Source organism: Falco punctatus, assembly GCF_963210335.1.
Source record: "Falco punctatus genome assembly, chromosome: 1".
In the NCBI taxonomy this organism is placed as follows: Eukaryota; Metazoa; Chordata; class Aves; order Falconiformes; family Falconidae; genus Falco; species Falco punctatus.
This window is the reverse complement of record NC_137580.1, coordinates 110718908-110738802: the sequence shown is the minus strand read 5'-3', so window position 1 is coordinate 110738802 and position 19895 is coordinate 110718908. Positions and strand designations below refer to the sequence as shown.

Here is a 19895-nt window from a genome sequence, read left to right as displayed (position 1 = left end):
GCTGAAGCGACAACCGCCCATCTGCACAACAAGAATTCAGACTGCTGGGAAGGAGAAGTAGAAACACGTACACCAACTTTTACTATGCATATTAATAAATATTCTTTATTTAAATTTTGCACATTGCGCTTTAACATATTACATCCAAAACATTTTGCAAATGGATGTCTACTTTGTAAAATCTTATATTCAGCTCATTGTCATTCTGTACAGAATTATAGGTACAACATTACTTTGCCACTAGTTTGCTTTTTTTAAGTCTCACAGTAAGAGAAACATTTAATGAAAAGAGATGGCTTAAATTATAAGAGAGGCTTGCACAGCTACTCAACTAAAGATACAAGCCTGAAGAAAGAACAAAATTAATGAAATCACCTCCACCAGCCTCCCCAAAAAACAAGAAAAAAAAAAAGAATCACATTAATTTAAGATAAAATTTTGCCATAAGTCACTAAATTAAGTTTTTGAAAGAGAAGGCGCAGTAGTCATCTTGAGAATTTCAGTGAAAGACAGAGCTATTTTATTGTATTTAGTTCGCTCCAGCCGTTGTCAACCAGCTGTTACAAATGGGCCCCTTGTGATCATTTAAGCGGCAGTATTTATTAAATTTCTCCTTCAGGTGCTGTCGGTATTGTTCTCTATTGCTGTAAAAAGACTTGTTGTTTGCCATAAAGGACTGTATTTCATCTTGTGAGATAAAGATTTCCTCATCAGAAGTGCATTCAGACTCATCCTACAAATGGAAACAGGCATTTAAGAACTCGAGCATGGCCCCCCCCGTGCTGCACACCTCTCCTGCAACGGTACGCGCTGCCTACAGGTATCTGAAGAAGGCTGTAGCCTTCACGGCACGACACCGCACGCGGTAGCTGGCTAATGCAGTCACCCGATTCACAGATACGTGCTCCACTATTTTTTGGGTAAAAGGCAGCCTATACAGTCCTGAAAGCTACCAGAATAAGCCTCAGATTCTTAGCACATTTCCATTGAAAGAGGATGGCTTTTATTATATGTTATTACATATAAATATTATTCTTTTTAAAAACAAAAAATAAGGAAAAGGATGTAAAGCAAGGGGAAGGAGAAGGGAAGGGAGAGAGAAGAAAGCTGTCCAAGGAGCCCGTAGTGGGAATTAATATTTGAGGCATGAAGGCAGCAATACACATGCTTCGTTTTATGGAATAATGCAATCCTTGGTAATGAATACTTATAACACAAGTTCTGTCACTTGCATTCCAGTGACGAGCAATCTCCCCTCCTCTGCAAAGCATCCGAGTTACACACTTTACAGAGAACACGCAAAAGCAAACAAACTAAACCCTAGGAGCGTAAGCAATGAATCTTAAGTTCCGTTGTGTTCTCCCTCGTAACAGTTCATCAGCGGGATTTGAGTTCTAAACCCCATCCTCAGCCCCGATGACTTAAAGCAGTATGCTACAACCTAAAATTCAAAGCAAGCGGTTACTTACAAGGAGTTCCACTAAGCTCTTGGCACCTTTTCCACTATCAGGAACAAGTGACATTTCTGTAGGTTCTGCAAACTGTGACACATTTTTCATATGCTCAAACCAAGGCAACTGCTGCCCACTTTTTTCTGAGCTACAGCAGCTTTCAGCGTGTGTGTCTTTGGTCTTGTCGCGATGACATTCTGTGTGCGTGATATTTCCTGAGGTCTCTCTGTTACCTGGATCTGCCATACAGCTTCCCAGTTTCTGAATCTACAAATTGAAAACAGCCTGTAATGAACTACTAGCAGTGTTAAATCCGAAACATTCGAGTTTCAGATGGAAGCAGAGGGAAAGAGGAAAGGAAGGAAGTTCACAAAGAGCGCAAGGGTATGTATTTTTAAAATGTGTGCCTGGGAGGAGGGGGGAACAATACATTAATTCACTGAGTGTGCAAAAGTGCACATGCTTAGGAACACAGGAGAAAAGAGACTCCTTCTGCCACAGCCTATTCTAGGAAGGGCCTCCCTTTCAAAACCTGGATGGAGAGGTAACCCAAGAGCCTTGTTACCCCATTTACAGAGTTAATCACAATCGAAATTCGCAACACTTTTGTTAACAACTTTAAAATAAGCATTCTGAAATAGCTATGTTCCTTACATGCTCATTCTCACACTTCAAAGTTTTACTTTTCTTTTTCTTCTTTTTGTTTTTGCCTTTTGTGGTACTCTCTTCTGAATTAGCCCAACATTCCACACAGCTATCTCCATCCTCCTCTTTGTCATCACAGCGATGGACACATGAATCATCTCCTGCAAAAGACAAGAGATTTTCTTCTCAGCCACTTAAGTTTTGCTGATACTAACCCAATATTCTGTTCTGACCAAACCTACCATTTTCATCATGGTTGCAAATGCCTTCAGTGCAGGCCACATCTGATCCCTCTCGAGATCCTGTTTCACTGCCCTCCATGCTAGATGAATAGCCGCAATCGCTACCATTACAATGCGGAGATAAACCTGAGAGGAAGCAAAAAGTTACAGTCATCTACAGCAGCCGTTGCAGATTCTTTCAGTTAGGCCTCTAACAAGAAAGAATTCTTAAAAAAAAAAGTCATTTTAAAAAATAATAGCTGAACACTGTTTACTCCGTAAACAGTAAATGCTTTTAAAAATGAAAAATAAATGACATTTGACATACCTTTCTTAATTTTAGGTGAACCTAATAGGGTACCACTGCTAGGACAGGTGCAAGAAGTGCTTTCATTAGTAACAATTACTTCTACACAATTGTTGGCTTCTTCGGTGCTACCACAGGCTTTGCAACTACTTTCCGTGAAGTTTGAGTTTTCCTTAAAACAAAGCAAAAAAAAAGTACTTGCAAGTACTGAAAGTAGCTCTGTCGGCAACTTTATAAGGGATACTCTTTCCCTAAGAAAAAACAGCTGACAATGATTGACAACAGCCACAGCACTGCTTGTGCTTCTTCAGAAGCACAAGATAACCAAAAAAGAAAAACGCCAAACCAACTGCTTTCCCCAGAATAATATGACCTACAGTTAGCCTGTTAAGTTCAGCCAAGAGATCCAGAATAATAATTGCACTTACTCAATTAAAGCTTTCCGTTCCCCAAAAATTCAGTGGTAATTGTCTGCAACTAGCATTTGAATTCCCATATTCTAAGTGATCTTTAAGAAAGGATAGTTGGAAAGTGTTCTAGCATAACCTGACCCATAGATTTAGGAGGTTTTACTTAAAAAAAAAAAAACAAAAACAAAAACAAAAACAAAAAAAAACAAACCAAAAAACAAACCACCCACCAAACCCAAACCCCCAAAAGCTAAGGAGTTCCAGGCAACTACTTTACAAAAAGACTATACTAATCTGGAAAAGTATTAAATTCCACTAGCGATCAAAAACTAGTTCCCAGAACTGAAGTACGGCAGAAAAACCCCAAACCTCTCAAGAATTCTCACATGCAGCAGTGAGCTGATGATTGAAGCAGCAAATGAGAGATCTAGTTACTTCACACCTGCAAAAAGCCACAGCTATCAATGTTTACCTTTGCTTGATTTATTTCCTTCTCTTCTGTTGCTTGCAAAGGAGTAGGGATTTCACACACGCACTTATTTTTCCGTCTGTTCTTTCGTTTTTGGCGCTTCTTTTCTTGTTTAAGCTCTCGGACTCTTTCTTCTTCTGAAAATTCTTCACAGAGCTGTTCCAATCGACTAATACCCTGCACTTTTTCCACGGCCATCTGTTTGTAAGAGGTTAGATCTATTTATAGGTATTAACACAACTCAGGTTTTAACATTTATTAAAAAAAGGAGGTGGTAAATAGCTGGTAAGTACTTTTTATCACAGCAACACAACTATTGACTATAGAAGAAAAATGTCTATCCAGGTTTAGTCACTAAATTTAGATTGCTGGAGACGATACATGTATGGGGGAGCACTGCACTTAATTTGTGGCCCAGAGTTGCAATTTTCAGTGAAAGGCTGTGGACCTGAACACGTTTTTAGATCTGTTTACACAGTGGATACTCTGGTTATTTAACACAGCAGCACAAAAAAACTACATTAGAACTACTGCTACAGAATTCCTGCAGCTCTTTGTCTAGAATAATCAGCGAGAAGCCTAACTGATTTTTCTAGGCAGTCCAATTTTGAAGCGTAGACATATCTCAGAATATAGCAAGTATCTAAATATGTCCCTTAATATTAAATTTAGAACATGTACCATAATGGCACACCTACATATTAAGTTGCAAGAATATAGTTGAACTAGTAAACTATTCTGGATCAGTGCTCCTGCAGAGATAAATTTAAATTCACAGGTGTTTCTCTTTTTTTTTTTTTTTTTTCCCCTCCCAGATCACTCCAGGAACTCCTTCAGCCAGAATGAGACATCATTCCCCATTCACCTTAGAAAAGGACCCCATATAAAGACACGGCAGTTCCGTATTTCCAGTTCATAGCCAACCTTACACACCAGTACAATTACCCAAGTTTCACAGTGTCAATGAATTTCCAACACCATGCTTTACTAGATTAAAAAACCAACCAAGACAAAACCTGACAAAAATGCCACAGTGTACCCAGTCCAATGCCACTTCTACAGCATTGTCTTTCAAAAGAAGTTACATGTAAAAACTCCCAAGAACTAATTAGATTAGGATTCCACTAAGATCTTTCCCAAACTGATTTTCTTCCTCCTCCTCTGATGTTTCAGAAGCTTTTAAGAGAGAACAGTCATTATGAAAGGAAGATAAACATAGCCAAAAATATCCGTCATACCAAAGGGCAAGTATACTATTGACATACGTTAAAGGAACTGCACAGAGTTCTACCTGAAGTTCAAAATCCCACGGGATTAGAGTGCACATGGAACTCACTGAATCCAAGAGTTAGCAGCTATGTTTGTAATTCAAAAGCACATCCTTCGTTTTTACTAATAAGCCAAATAAAAACTACTGTAGCCAGAGCTACATGAAACACTATCAGGTAGGAATACCTTCACTGTGAATTAAAAACATAGAAGATCCAGTGTACTATATCACATAGCTTGGAAGATAAATTTGCCAGCCCCAATCTTTTATGTTCCAGCAGACTTTACATCAGAGCACAACTCAGTTGTGCTATGCATGGACATTACACAACTGTTGCCCTGCAGTGAACAAGGGATTGAATCCAACACCCTTGAAGCTCCTTCCAGCCCAACGTTAGTAGAAAGCAGGAAAAATGATTTTAGTGAAAACGTACACAGTTACTACAGCAATTCAAATACAAAAAATTTAATTTTACCTCAAAGCTTTTGCGTAAAGCATCAACACCTAGGTAAAAAAGCATCTGCCACGTCTGTTCCTCAGCACGCAATTTCTGCCAGATTCGGTGTAATCTTTCATAAAGATGAATACCCAGGCAGGTCAAAACTTCTTCTTGGGCTATGTCTATTGTCTTAGCATGCCTTTCTCTTCGTCTAAAGGAAGAGTTGAACCAAAGTATAGTATTGTTAAAGTAGCTGGAAGTCTACCAAGAGATCAAAGCAGTTCAATAACGTACTTTATGTACAACTGAAGATATGTTTGCATGAACAGCTTTTTAAATAGAGTTGCTGTGCTGCATGCAGATGCAAAATAGAAAGGACCAGGTCACAACCACCAGTACATTCCTGACAGATTAATACGTGCACAGCGCTGTTAAGCTGCGCTATGCCTTCCCACCTGTGACTGCTGAAGGTGTAACCCCATCAGCCTCTGCCTGCTCCTACTAGGAGGGATCAGCAGAGTTTTAAAGCCAAAGAGACGCAGCCAGTCTTTTGTTTCCTAAAATTTGTATTTGGTTTATAGCAAATATTCCATTTTCCTAGACATTTATGCATCAGTTAACTGAAACTGAACAAAGACACACAGAAGGTTATACATTACTTACCGTACAAAGTCAAAATATTTCAGTATTAATCTGCATCTATCATCTACTAAGGAAAAATCATTATAAAAGGATTTACCCTCCTAATCAAACAGTTATGATTGAGCTTTACAGATATTGAGGTCAGAATTGTATTTTTCATTGGAAGATTTTAAGATGCTGGGTTCAGGAATTACTATAATATACAAATGGCGACTAGAAAACTAAACTGAACACTTGGCATTTGGTAAAAGTGTCAACCAAGGTTCTCTTTCTATTTCGCATATTTTGAACATCTCAATGGAAAAGCAGGCAGCCTAGGGAGTGAACAAATAAACTAGAAGGCATTTGGCGATTTCTTTCAGTCTTGCCTTCAGAGTTAAATGCACCTTAAAGTCAAAAGCACACTGAGAAATCTTCACTACTTTGAAGCACTATCTTGAAAGTCTACTTCGACATGAATACTGACATTCAGAAGTTTATTATGCAGCAAGGAGGCAAAAATCATTTGCAAAATACATTCAACAATAAAATAAAGAAGCAAAGCGCTAGATAGCCCACTCTAGCAAATTACATACTCATACCCTCCTGCGAACTCTGGTTCAGCTCGACCCAATAGGTGTGCGATGAAATCTGTTTCACAGCATACATGTATATGACGTTCATGGGGACAACATCGCAAACCCTCGTAAAGCGCGGCGCAGTAGCCCTTTTCTTTGCTGCAGTCTAGCTCACCGATAAGAATATTGTATGCCCGAAGTACTTTATTTTTGCAGTCAGTGCAAAACCTGTGTTAAAACAGAACATAACAGAACTGAATTCTTATTCAAGCAGAAATGTACACCCACTTAGTTTAAGTTGTAATATACTGAGCTATTTAATAGCACATGCTATATTTAAACTAGGTCACATAAGGTTTATGTTACTTCAAAAGGCAAAATAGTAAGACTTTGGCTGTAAGCCACGTAAGTTTACTGTATGTATTATACTACCTATCATATATTACCAGTCTGGATATCAACTTTCATGCTCCAAGGCATAAATCAGGCTAATTGTTAATATGAAGGAATTCCTAGATAGAGATGCAATTCCACATTTGTTCAAAGATCAGAAGTCTAATAGCAAACAAACCAAATCATTAGTACAAGCCAGGACAAAATTCCTCTCAAGTAACACACTCCGAGTTACTTTATACCAATTATTTAAAGGTACACTCAAGCGAGTGATAAGCAATAAGAAAAAAAGCTTCCTCCGTTGCCTGCTGTATAAGAGCGATGTTTCCACTACAAGCACCTTTAAACACATTTTGAATTATTAGATTACTGCACAGATAGCCAAACAAGGTTTTCTTATAACACAACATACTCAATTTAAACATGTGCTAGCTCAGATAACCAATATGAGAACAGTATAATTATGAAGTCTGTTATAATTATAATCTATATATCTATTAAACCAAAATTAAGCTCATTCTGTTTTATAAGAGGAGTAGTCTTCGAGGAGCTACAAAACCTCTTGCTGTATTATTCTAAAAATGCAAGTCAGACAAGCTGCTCATATTTCAGCTTTCAGCTTGAAAAGCTGGCTCTTCATGCCATCTCTGGATGGGGTTTTTCCCTTTCCTAGTTTGTCCAGTCACTTGACAACACTAAGTCAAACATATTTTGATGTTTGACAGAACTATGATAACTGGCTAGTTTCTGTAGTGAAAGGAAAGAAAACAGTAATATTATTGCAGGTTAGCATCAGGAACACTGCCAACGCCATGTTTAATGTCACAGGAGATTAAAGTTGTTTTGTTTCCAGAGTGTTTTTTCCACACCACCACCACCACCCACAACCGTCTGTGCCCCCACAGCTTGTATCAGAACCTTCAGACTACTGGAAATTAAAACTTTCAAATCAGTATGGTAGCTACCGTACACATGCAACAATAAATTAGTAGCCTTTTTTTTTTTTTCCGCTGCAAGAGAGACCAAACAGCACTAGCACTACTAAGTCATAAACAACTGTTTTAAAACAGTGATTTACAAGCAACACCAGGCCTACAATCTGCTTCTATTAGTTTAGCTCACATTATTTGGAAATTGCATATACTCCCCACAGGCCTAAAAAGAAGGCATAGTTCCAGACAGAGTAAGCTACTTGTGAAAGAGTGAAATAATATACACAGTTTTAATACATCAAATTGTAAATCATAACGTAATCCTAACCAAAAGAAGTTAAGACAGGCAGCTATTACTTCAATACCGCGTTTCCCCTACCATGACACAGAACAACAGGTAAAACACTAAGAATGTTTCACCGCCTGTGTCTCAGCAGTTGCCACAATGCCATCTGGCAAGGTACTCGAGTCCTCTACATTTTTAAACACAGTGTGAAGTCTACATATATTTTAATTCACAAAAAAAATGCAGCAGCTATTCCTCTAAACGAAGGTGCGCCTTCGTTCTTTTAACATACCTGTGTTTTCGTAGATAGGTTTCTAATGTTTCTAAAAGACAACTAGAGTCAATTAAAACTACTTCATCCCTGCATTCCTGGGACATGAGCTCCCACACATCCATCCAACAACCCCTGCAAAAAAAAAGAAAAATCATAAGAAACAAAAGACTATATATTATCTTGTTAGAAGTTTAGAAAAGAAACAACATAAAGCATCATTCATTTACCTGACTGCTTGCTGGAAAGGTCCACAGCAGAAAGTGATGCTATACTTACTCTCCTCCTTCCTGCTGTCTTCACTGTTTTTCTTATTTGCACTTAATTTCTATGTACTGAGTGTGCTACTGCTCCCTCCACTGTCACATAGTATTAAAAAACATTTTTTAAACCTATACCATATATATATTTCCTAAACAAACACTATGAAAATGCTACCATGTTCCTTCATTTACTTTTAATCCTTTATAGGCTAAGCCTTAACTTTCAGTGAAGTTACGGTCAGACATGAGATACAAATTTTGCTGTCTGTGTTTATAAACCCAGATTCATAATGACTCTTTAAAGTTACAGCTGAAAGCCAGTAGTAATTTTTCAGAATATTACCTTTAGCGTAAACACATACAAGTTTAAATACTTCTGGCAGATTAAATGTCTAACTTAGTAAAAAAACCAAACCAAACCCCCAAAGAAAAAAGCAAATCAAAACCCCCACACTTGCACACATCTATCACCATAAGAAATCATAAAGCACCCCCTACATTAAATTTCCAAAATTTGTTTAAAAAAAACCCAAACCAACCAACTTTACAACACACATTTGGATATGCTAAAAGTACACTTACAGAGCAAAGAACAAACTTTAAATAGCAAGTCATGTTTACTTACAGCCTTGTCTACACTCGACATTTTATCAGAACGGCCATTTCTGTTTAAGCTCATGGATGGATACAACAGAGCAGGAAAACCGGGGAAGAAGCACTCCTATTTAATAATTAGCCCTCAAGAGTATTTATGCATGCTACTATCTAGTTTGCTAGATCACATGGCTTGCATTTATGAGAGGTTAAAATGCTCCTTAGCCCCAAATGGAACAGAGTAGCCATAAACCAGGCACACTGAAACTAAGGCCATCAAGGAACTCTCAAGTGGCACTAGCTAGTTACGTAACTTGTATAATTAAACACACAATTACAGTTCAAAGCCTTTTTGTGTGTATAAAATGCCTAACAGATGAAACTAATCTGAAGAAGTTTCTTGTAATGAAGTGAAGCAGAAAGCTCTACGTTGATAAATAGAATTTGTTCTGTAAGACTATTGTATCCGACACCTCCGTGTCTAGGCTGTTGGTGCATTTGCTTCCATTCAGAACAGCAGATTTATTTGGAGAAATATCAGTACTGATACACCCTGATCAGTTCCACAGCACAACAAACCAGTATCGACTGAGCAAGCAGAGAGCAAGCTGTGCTTCTTTACCAAACTACAATGATTATCCACAAGCCATGTTATCAGATAAAGCTGAAAGCTTTACTTGCAGTGTATTAAAATACTGCTCTTCCACATATTCCCTATTAACCTGCCAGCATTGAAAATACTAAGGGGATTTATTCCGGCATAAACTGAGGAAATAAAGGCAGCATTTTCCTCTCTATTCACCAAGTTTCAGAATTGTTCTGCCTTGCCAAGATGGTAAGTGCAAGTTCCATGATATATGTTCTTACACAGAAAAGATTAATCTTCCTAAAAACAAAGCAAAGAGATTAACACTTTCATAATGCTTTGAATTTGCTTTATTTTAAAAAAATATATGCCCCTATACGCTTACAATCTTTTGCTTATGTAACATAAACTTTAAACTAATCATATGAAAGGCCTGTAACAAAAATATAATAGGAGATTATGATTAGCTGCCACCATCCTCAAGCAGCACAAGTAAAAATCAAGTGTCAAATTCCACAAGCCTACCATCTCCCGGGACTTATCTCAACACAAAGAGACTCCAGTCTGCATAGAAAAATACATGTCCTGTAACTGGAAACCATGACCAAGCTTTCACAGGTTGTATGCTTAACCAGAAGTAGAACACAACTAACTAAAGAAGGTCCTGGACACTCCAGCTAAGCATATTAGTCTAATTCATTAGTCATCTAAAAACCCCAAAATATAAAACACACCCTACAAACAAGAAAACCACCCAAAATCTGCAACAGATTTAAAGGGAGTGTTTTCTCAGTTAACCAGCTGGAATAAACCATTTCAATTTCAAGACACGGAGGCACACATGCATCTTCTTCACTGGTGTATTCAAAACACGGCACCACATTTAGAGAAAATACAGTCTACAGAGTTTTAACCCTGCAGCCCAACCACAATAAAGCCCTTTATTAACAATCGTGCAAGGCATTTTTAATAATCCCAAGCAAAACGATGTATACTTGTTTAACATATACCCTTTCCCCTCAATGTGAGGAAAAATTGCTGATCAATCATTTTGGTGTAGAGCACCAAAACCAGTTTGTCTTTCCAGAGTGCTGTCTATACCACAATGCAGAAGCTATCCGTGCCCCGAGCAGACTATATTCCAAGTTACGTCAGACGAGACACAAAAAGCATAGAGAGCACTGGTTTGTAATGGCCAAGTTGTGTTTTGGCAGCTAGTTTTGAAATTAAACATGGATATTGTTAAACAATAAACACCCCCAAACAAAACACTCCACCACCAAGTAGAAGACCCTAAAGACAAGGGGCTAAAATTGAACAGCTAGTACTAACAAGCAAGTTTGGAGAAACAACGGATTTCATATGGTAGCCCTAAACTTCCTATGAAAGCATCACCAGTTACCTTACAGAGCTCTGAAAGAGCAGAGGGACAACTCACACGGAGGAAGGAGCACAGATCTTACGTTGGGAGGCTGGAACACCTTATAGCACTACCTTTGTCCAGTCAATAGTGTGAGCAAGGGCAGTAGGAAAAGTATTACACATCCTACGGGTAAGACTATCACTCTTACTGCACAACAAAGGGTTAACTACCTTCTTACAAAAACCTACAGAGAAAAGCTCGTGCGTGCCCTACAACACACGCTGCCCAAAACCCCTGGCTGCCTCTCTTCCACCCCTACAACTATTCGGGTCTACTATAAATCCAAACAGCTCAGAGATTACTACACTGGCAAACAGGTAACAGCATAATAATTTGTTTCTATGCTTACAAATAAATTAGTATCAATAGTTTGGATCCTCAGAACATTTTTAGATTGAATTGTGCACGTTAAACACAAACTTACCCCAAAGGTTTCGGTTTGTGTGTGTCCAAGGAGTGTAATTGACATCTCTTATTCTTCTTACTTTTGGGAATTGCATCAATCATATCATTCAGTTTGGACCTATGGAAAAAATGTAACTCAGTATTCTGAAAACATTGTTATGCAGAGAAGTTTGAAAGGGATTTATTCAGCTCATGCATCAGAAACAGGTATGATAACAAACATTAGACCTAAAATTGTCTTCCAGTCCCTCATTTTCACTTATATCGTACAATCCTGCAGTACCAAAGAAAAACACAGTACAGATTTTCCAGACAAATTCTACTAAGAAAAAAAAAAAAAAGCCATATCTAAAAAGCTATTGCGTAACTTCGTAACAGACCTCGAGCAATAACACTTACTTCAGAAGCAGAGGGAACCACTGTCACCACTTTATCAAGTTACACTACCTCACCCTCCAGATCTCAGTATCCCCTGCTCTGCACTGACCCTTCCTTACTTCCCACTGGCCTGCTAACTGGAGCAAGAAGAACAAGCTGAAACCAACTGGAAGGCAAAGGCCCATTGTGGTGAGCAGTGTCTGTTTGGTCTGCTGACAGCTGAGAAACAAATGGCACTGAGGCCATTTATTGTGCTAGCCAAACCCAGAAGGTTTCACTTTCTCAGTGTTACCTTTCTACTCAAGAGTAGAAATTTTCTGGGAGGGAGGCATTAATTACTATTTAATTTTGTTTTACATGCAGAGTAATGGGGTGAAGAAACACTCTTCTTCATGAGAGATCACGAAAAACCCACAATGCCTATTTCAGATTAATGACTTGACATTTTAATACTGGTAGCTTTCAATCGCAATCATGACATTGCAACTGATGATAAGAAAGATGAGGTCTTTTGGGTATTTTTCCCCCCCCCCAGTTTAGGCAATAACTGGTTTAACGTGACTGTAAAAGACACGATTCAAACTTGCAACAATTTAGCATCGCCAAGAAAGTTGCAAAGTCAAATGCACAGAAGCTAGCTTTCCTTTTTGCCAGGTAAGGATAACCTGTGCAGTTCCAAGACACTTACCCATGCACATAGAACAGTGTATAAAGCTTCTTTGCATCAGTCATACAGCTTCGAGTTACAGAAAGAACCCCCTTTGGCCCTACTGTTAGGGGCTCAAGTGCTGGATTTCCAGACTCTACGAGCTGAGAAAAGAGACGTTCCACACTACGACGACAGCCAACACAGGGGACCAGCTGAGAAAGCGCACTCAAAACTTCACGTGATGTCACCATCATGGCAATATTTAAATCCTGCTGTTTAAGCATGCTATGCCTCTAAAAAAAGAGAAAGAAATGAAGTAATTAAAAAAAAACAACAACCAAACAAGCAACATCTTAAACTGTTCAAGACTTCTTTGCCTTCAACAGCATTTCTTTTTCAAAATACACCTGTGGAAAATGTACTCAGTGCTCAGAGTTTCAGGTTGCCGTCTTACTGTAGATCACTTAAAATACTTACTGTATGAACAAAACCACACTTGCTAATATCATAGGAACAATTCTGCATCAAGTCTATCCTCTGGAAGGAAGCTAGTGTTTTTCTCCTCCTGTTCCCTCCTCCTACCACTCAAATCAGCAAATGCTGCTCCCAGACAAATGGCATACCTCCCTGTCCCTATCAGGAAGCCCTTTTGTTTCCTCCTCCTCAGCACAGATGTTTTAGTAAAGGGCCTCACATACAGCTCTATGAGTTTTCATCTTCCCCTCACACTCATTTTGTCTTTGGCACAGAGAAAGGAAATTTCTGGATGCTCATTGGCATATACGGGAATCTCATTTACAACAAACTTGATCTGTTCAGACCAAGACAATTTAGCAATATTTTTCCTGCAAGGTTAAATGCTATTTCCTGTTACAATTCTAATACCTGAAGTAAAAAAAAAGCACATATTACTATTCAGGGTGAAACATCTGAATGTTCAGTACTGAACATTCAATGCGTGCTAATAATAGAACCTTAAAGGGAACACCTTCTAATATTTCTTACATCAATAAACAATTCTAGGAGCTTCTCCTGGTTCCTCTGTCAAACACATCCAGGCACGCATAGACACAAAAAGCACATACCCTTCTATTTCTTCTAACTGCTAAATTAGCGGTGTGGACTTCATCAACACTGAACTGCCACTAGCACAGCTATGCAGAAGACAGAGTCCCTTCCTCACGCACCAACACACACATCTACACTTAGAACATCAGCGCTACTGGCACTTTCCAACATTGTCTGTAAAAGCACAGTCCTGTCAGTGCATTAATTGCTATAACCAGGGGAAAATGAAGCTCACAAGTACAGCTTTGTAAGCATAGTTGTATCTATACAGGGAGCTTTTTGTCACAATAATATTTTCTGTATTCTTGTCATATCACACCACTTAAACATGCCTAATGCAGAAATGACAAGTCACAACTTCTGGAGAAAGAAAAGACCACACAATATAGTAAAACTAATCGATCTCATGGAATGTGTAAACAGATCAATTGAAAAGAGAAAATATTTTCAGCTCATTTTATGTAATGCATGTTATGAAAAGTAAAGCTATTATGAGATAACATTTAGTCTGTGCTCTTAAAGGCAGGCACATTAAATAATCTGACAAGTGATATCACTCTGCCATAATCTTCTTTCCTGTAATTAATAGTACGAGTCACAGCAACAGCAGGAATGAGCTATTTTCACAACACAGCTATGCTTCATATGCAACATATGCCTGAACTGTGGCTGTCAACCCACAAGTGAAGAAGAGCAAGCTGCATCGCAGAAAACTGCCCGGTACCTTTGGACATCAAGTGGCACAATGTTTTAGTTGCTACAGGTGTTACAGGGCTACAGTTACTTGCCAGAGCATTAGCAGAGTAATTTACTATTATTAAAGCTTCATGGGTACCACAAACCCACCTCTCACTATTCAACTATACATAATCTATAAAGCAGCACATTAATTCTATCTCGGCATGGTCCTAATCATAAGAACTCCATCTTAAGCAATGCACACTTCCACTTGAAAAAGCAGTTCAAAAGTTTTCAGAAAAAAAAAAAAGAAAAGAAAAGAAATAAAATCTATTTAGAAACTGTAGTTTCCATTATGCATAAACTGGCAGTGACCAGAAGATGTTATCGTTTTTACAAGTTTTCAATTCTAACTAGGTACGCAGCAATTGCCTCCTGACAAGACAACAGTGTATATATAGATACTGTGAAATACAGAAAACTAATGCACCCAGTGTACATTGGTACCAATATGTAATCGCATATAGGTGCTGACATGTCTTTTAAGTCGTTCCAGGAGTGACAACCTCTTAGAGAAGAGAAAGCACAAACCTAAGGAACGCAAGATCTGACATGTGGCCTTCTTAAAAACCAGAAAGCTGTATTTACCTGAATGAACTGCTTTAACTGTGCACCATTATTCTGATGTCCATCAAGGTTTAGCACGTTATCAGGAAACTCCATCACCATCTATACAAGAGAGTGAAAAAAAATAGCTTTCAGAGAAAAAGTCAAGCAAAAAGAGTTAGCTTATTTTACTTTCCTGTGGAATTAAGATAGAAATTACATTAAATTCTCATTCTTTCCACGTAACTCCTGGAAGTTTGGGAAAGGATAAAAGTAACAGTTCAAGAGAGTGAATCTTTCAGCAAAGTACCTGTGTCAGTAATATAATGTTTAGAGGCAGTTTATAAATGGCAGCTCTTAAGTAGCCCTTACAGAGAAACCAAAAGTTGCTAAATGCAACATCAGTATTTATATCACACTATCTACATGACTTGAGACCCTGTTTCAGTTTAAAACAATTGTACTTCAACACATGAAGATCCAAATTGATCCGACGGCCTAAATCTATTTATAAAGCTATGAAGAAACAGTTGCAACTGTTTAATGACAGACTCATGGACTCCTTCAAAGGCTAATATAAAAACATATTAAACCAAGAAGGTACTCCAAGGTATACTTTGTTCTGTGTGACTGCAGCTGCAACTCTTAAGAGGCTCAAAGTAAAATATTAAGCCTACAGAACAATGTGATTACTCGTAAGTAATAATATTTCTTTTAAATATTTCTTGCAATAAAGAAGACAGTTTCTTGGGGGGGCCGAGGGCAGAAATCAGTAAAATAATTTTCAGTCAAAACCCCAACTTTACAACCATGGAGAAAAATTAAACCAACTAGAAAAACTTGTAAAAACTGCCTTAGTTAGTCTTCTTTGTCCAAACTGAGAAATATAGACTATCAATAGGAATACTGGAAGTTCTCTTTAAAATCTGAAAGACGAAATAACTTTGGTTAATAACTCTAATACCAATCAACGCCAAACAAAATTGTCTGATTTTTTTTTCCATCTTCCACCTTCCCTCACTTGTCTAGTAAAGACAGAATTCCCAGCTGTCTTCATAATTGCTGACACTACCTCCAGAGAACGCATATATTTACTTTTACAGGCACTCCAACATTGCTCCAAAATAAACATCTATTCTCCAAGGCCAGAAAGCAAGGCAATATTTTGATCTCACATGTGCTAGAATTGGAACATTAGCACAGCTGCCTTATCTGTCTGCAGAACGGTGCCACAGTCCGTGCTAATTCTAATCTCCCATGTCTTTCTCTTCCAGCCTCCCTTGCCCCTGACCTATACACACTAAGCAGCAGCACAAGCTTTTGCTGCAGAATTACAGGCTTCCTACATTTGATATTTCTGGGGGCAATGAGCTACATGCAAAAGTAAAAGCTCTATCTGCTCATAACAGAGGGAAGAGGTAAATCTGCATTTTTTTATTCCTCCTTCACCTTCATCTCCCACTATCAGACAACACCCTTAGGTATTTTGTACAACAGAGTGAAATTATCAAAGACTAAATTAATTCATGTGTCTGATGAGATTTTATTAAGTGGTTAAACATCAACCACCATCACACCCTGAACTGGAAGGAAAAAAAAATCCCGTAATACCACATCAAATGGAATGCCTTCGAGAAATCATAAAAGCTGCTTAAGAAATGAAAAGGGTTAAATATTTAAACCTCCTTTCATTTCTAGTTGAGCCATAAGAAACAGAAAAGTGTGGTAGTGAACAATCCATTTGGAGGAGCAGTATCACATTGCACCTAAACAGCTTCTTATGCTACTACAAAGCAAACGTTACAAGTGTAAGAGCATTACAGGCCATTCATTCACTAATTTGCAATCAGTGATTCACTATTTCTAGATTTAAGACATAGATTAAGTCTTCCAGCTGACTAACAGAAGTAGCCCCATTATTTTTAAAATTTGAGTTTTAAAAGAGGTCAACAGAAGCCAGCTGCTGTCAACAAACACCACTGTTCTTTAACATTAATGCTGCAGATGTAAAATTATGTTTCAAAGACAACTGCATGTCTTGCAATATCTCTCATTAAGAATTTAAAACGTAAATTACAGACAACCTAGACAAGGAAGCCAAATTCATTCACTTGCTTCTGCAGATTTACTTAGTAAAAGCCTCCAGAAACCACCTAGAAATCAGAGTACTTTGTAACAGTTAACAGAATGGGAAAAAAAATAATTATGGACCTGAGATAAGATTTCCTTCATGGTGAGGATGACTTGCACTTGCATAAATGCCTTTCACCCAGATGGATACAAAACTTATTTACAGCTATGGGAACCTCTTCAATCATGAGCAGGACTTGCCTCTGGTGTAAAAAGGACAGCGACAACATAGCGCAATTGCACAAAGTTTGGGTCTGGCATTAGTTTCTGGAACTAAACTACAAATGGAATTTTAGGTCAGTTGAAGTCATCTACCTGACACCCGGTATAGCCAAATTTTCTCTCTCTGAACCTACCGCACACAACAAAGGTAATAAGTACAAGTCTTCTACCCGACACAATCTAGTAATTTTCACTCGGGAGTCCGGGAGGTGGGAAGAAGGAGAAAGAAATCCAAGATCTTAAAACTACATGGGGAATGGAGGGACAAAATAAATTTCAAGGCATGGCCAAGACATCAAAAAACCCCAAACTTACACAACTGCTACGCAGTGCAGGTAATCAAGCGCTCCAGGAGAGCTAGATACCGCTTGGGACAGCTTAAGGAGGAACCCTGCCTAACGTATAAGCACCACTAACCAGGGAAGACAGACTATGTAAAAAGCCAAAAAACAGTGGTGGTATTTGGTAAATTAGTAATACACCATCATTTAGAACAACCAGAACTAAAATACAGCAAAGAGCCTTTCTTCAAACGTAGCAAAAGCCAATGAGCTTGAGATACATTATCTTTAACAGCGGGATGGAGGGCTAAGAGACTGTCTGAAGATATTCGATTGTTCTAGAAGACAGAAGAAATATATTACAAAGTTCATCAAGTTAGCTGATGCAAGTGAGGCATTCTCCCATACTAGATCACACATTTTTACACCCTTTAAAGCAAGAGCAGTTACTGTCACACCACTGACAGCAACAGAAGTCAAATATGAATAATTAAGATGCCCAATCATGCTGTCCAAGCCCAATTTTGTCTTGAACCCAACATTTTCACACCTGAAGAATGAAACCAAATGACAACTAGCTGGTTAGAGAACATTTTTCCGTTTGCTCTGTGCTCACCTACAACGCAATTCCTGAGCTTTCCTCTAAACACCTGAGGAAAAGAGAGACCAGGGAGCCTCCAAGCTACATGTAGTTCATTTTTCCACTGAACCTTCTGGAAATGCGCCCCCCCCCCCCCCCCCCCCCCCGTTTTTCAGTTCAGAACACCACACCAAAACAGACCCCCTCCCTCTCGGGGTTTGTTACTGTAGACACAGCAGCATGTCACTAGCAGCTCGATGACCCTTACTTTTGGTCAAAGCTTTCCAGAAACAAGCTTTAGCCTTTTCTTGCCTCTTTAAGAGCATGACTGCCTCGTGGTAACCCTGGGGTTTGGCCTTAACATGGCTCCCTGCCTTATCCCCTGCAAAACGCCTCTGCTCCGCATGCAGGCTCGGGCGCCGGGCACGCTCGTCCCTGGAAAACAAGTTGCACGCGAGCTCCAGCACAGCACCAAGTTTCTTACGAGGCGGTCTGCGCGTCCCTGGAGCCGTGAATCAGATAAAAAAGTTGCCACACGAAGCGCTGCTGACCCGAAGTGTTGCAAAGTCCCCAAGATTACGGCCGCAGGAGCAAAGGAGGAGCCTGGCAGGCCTGCCTGGAGAAAAGGCCTCGCCGGGAACCGCAGCACCCGGCCCGCCGCGGGGAGCAGGGGCTGCGGGGGGCTTGGGCACTCACCGTCAGGGTGTCATCGATGTACAGGGGGATCTGCCTCTTCTCGAACGGGAACTCCTCCTCCCCGTCTCTGCAAACGGCCACCAGCCGCGCCATCTCCGCTCGCCCCGGCGGCTTCCTCCCAGCTGCAGCCTGCGAGCAGCCCAAGCCGGGGAGGTAAATCCCCGCCGCGCTTCCCCGGCACACTTTCACCAGCCCGGCGCCGAGCCTGCTTTACCCCATCGCCTGATTCACCACGCCGAGCCCCGGCCCACGCCCGCCCGCCGCTCGGCCCCGCCGGGGGCTCCAGAAATAAAATTAAATTATTTTTTTTTTTAAAAAGGACTAGGGGCCGGGAACGGGAGAGGTGGGCAAGCTGGGAAATGCGACATAACATGGAAGAAAGGGAGGGGACGGCGGGGAGGAGCGCACCCGGCCTCCGCCGGGCACAGCCCGGGGATGGAGCCCGCCGCTACACGCCCCCCCCCGCCCCAGACAGGCCGGCGGGGCCCGCCCAGCCCGGAGCGCGGCTGCGGCTGCCCGCGGCCCCGGTCCGCCCGGCGGCGGCTGGACAGGGAGTGGGGCGAGGCGGCGGCTCCACCTGCCGAACGGGGCCGCCGCTCCCCCCCACCCCGCCCCGGACGACCCGCAGCTGCGGGAGGGGGCCCGCCGTCCCCCGCTTCCCCCTCCCTCCGGCGGGCCGGGCGGTCGCAGCCCGGGCGAGGCTGCGGGCAGACCCACCCCGCGGCTCCCGGTCCTCGCCCAAGCCTCCGGCGCGGCGATGGCGGGGTAGCAGCCCCGAACGGAGGCAGCCGGCGGGGCCGGCTCCCGGCCTTCCCCCGCCTCCCGCCTCCCCGCGGCCCCACCGGCCGCCTCGCCCTCCCCGGGCCTTTACCGGCTCCTCCGCGAGTCGCCGGCCCGGGCGCTGTGACAGGCGGGCGGACACCCCGGGCTCCGCCACAGAGCTGCCTCCTTCCTCTCCCCCTCCCCGGGCCCTCCCCACAGGCGGCGGCCCCGGCCCCGGGCGGCCCCACCTTTCTCTCGCGAGAGACCGCAGCTCCGCGGCG

General features: G+C 40.9%; 1 protein-coding gene across 2 annotated transcripts; it reads right to left on the bottom strand.

The window, feature by feature from the left end:
- Positions 1-77: 77 nt before the first annotated feature.
- On the bottom strand, positions 78-19859 carry GGNBP2 (gametogenetin binding protein 2). Of its 2 annotated transcripts, XM_080383165.1 has the most exons (14): positions 19724-19859; positions 18853-18981; positions 14986-15066; positions 12631-12884; positions 11584-11682; positions 8315-8428; positions 6430-6639; positions 5249-5423; positions 3507-3701; positions 2646-2796; positions 2339-2464; positions 2106-2257; positions 1470-1718; positions 78-733 (listed from the first exon to the last, which is right to left on the bottom strand). In XM_080383165.1, the coding sequence occupies exons 2-14, from the start codon at positions 18943-18945 to the stop codon at positions 530-532; spliced, it is 2103 nt and encodes a 700-aa protein (XP_080239291.1). In that variant the 5' UTR covers positions 18946-18981; positions 19724-19859; the 3' UTR covers positions 78-529. The 2 variants fall into 2 exon arrangements, with proteins under 2 accessions (XP_080239291.1, XP_080239290.1); XM_080383164.1 differs by lacking the exon at positions 19724-19859 and having other exon boundaries at positions 6436-6639; positions 18853-18960.
- Between the last annotated feature and the right edge of the window lie 36 nt (positions 19860-19895).

Bases quoted from the DNA above. Each gene is read 5' to 3' on its own strand.
- GGNBP2 (XM_080383165.1), bottom strand. From the start codon at position 18,945: ATGGCGCGGCTGGTGGCCGTTTGCAGAGACGGGGAGGAGGAGTTCCCG. The intron at 5,424-6,429 runs GTATGTAATTTG...CTCTTCCTTTAG, and splicing joins GAGTTCGCAGGAGGGTATGA to ACGAAGAGAAAGGCATGCTA. The intron at 734-1,469 runs GTAAGTAACCGC...TTCCATTTGTAG, and splicing joins AGAGCTTAGTGGAACTCCTT to GATGAGTCTGAATGCACTTC.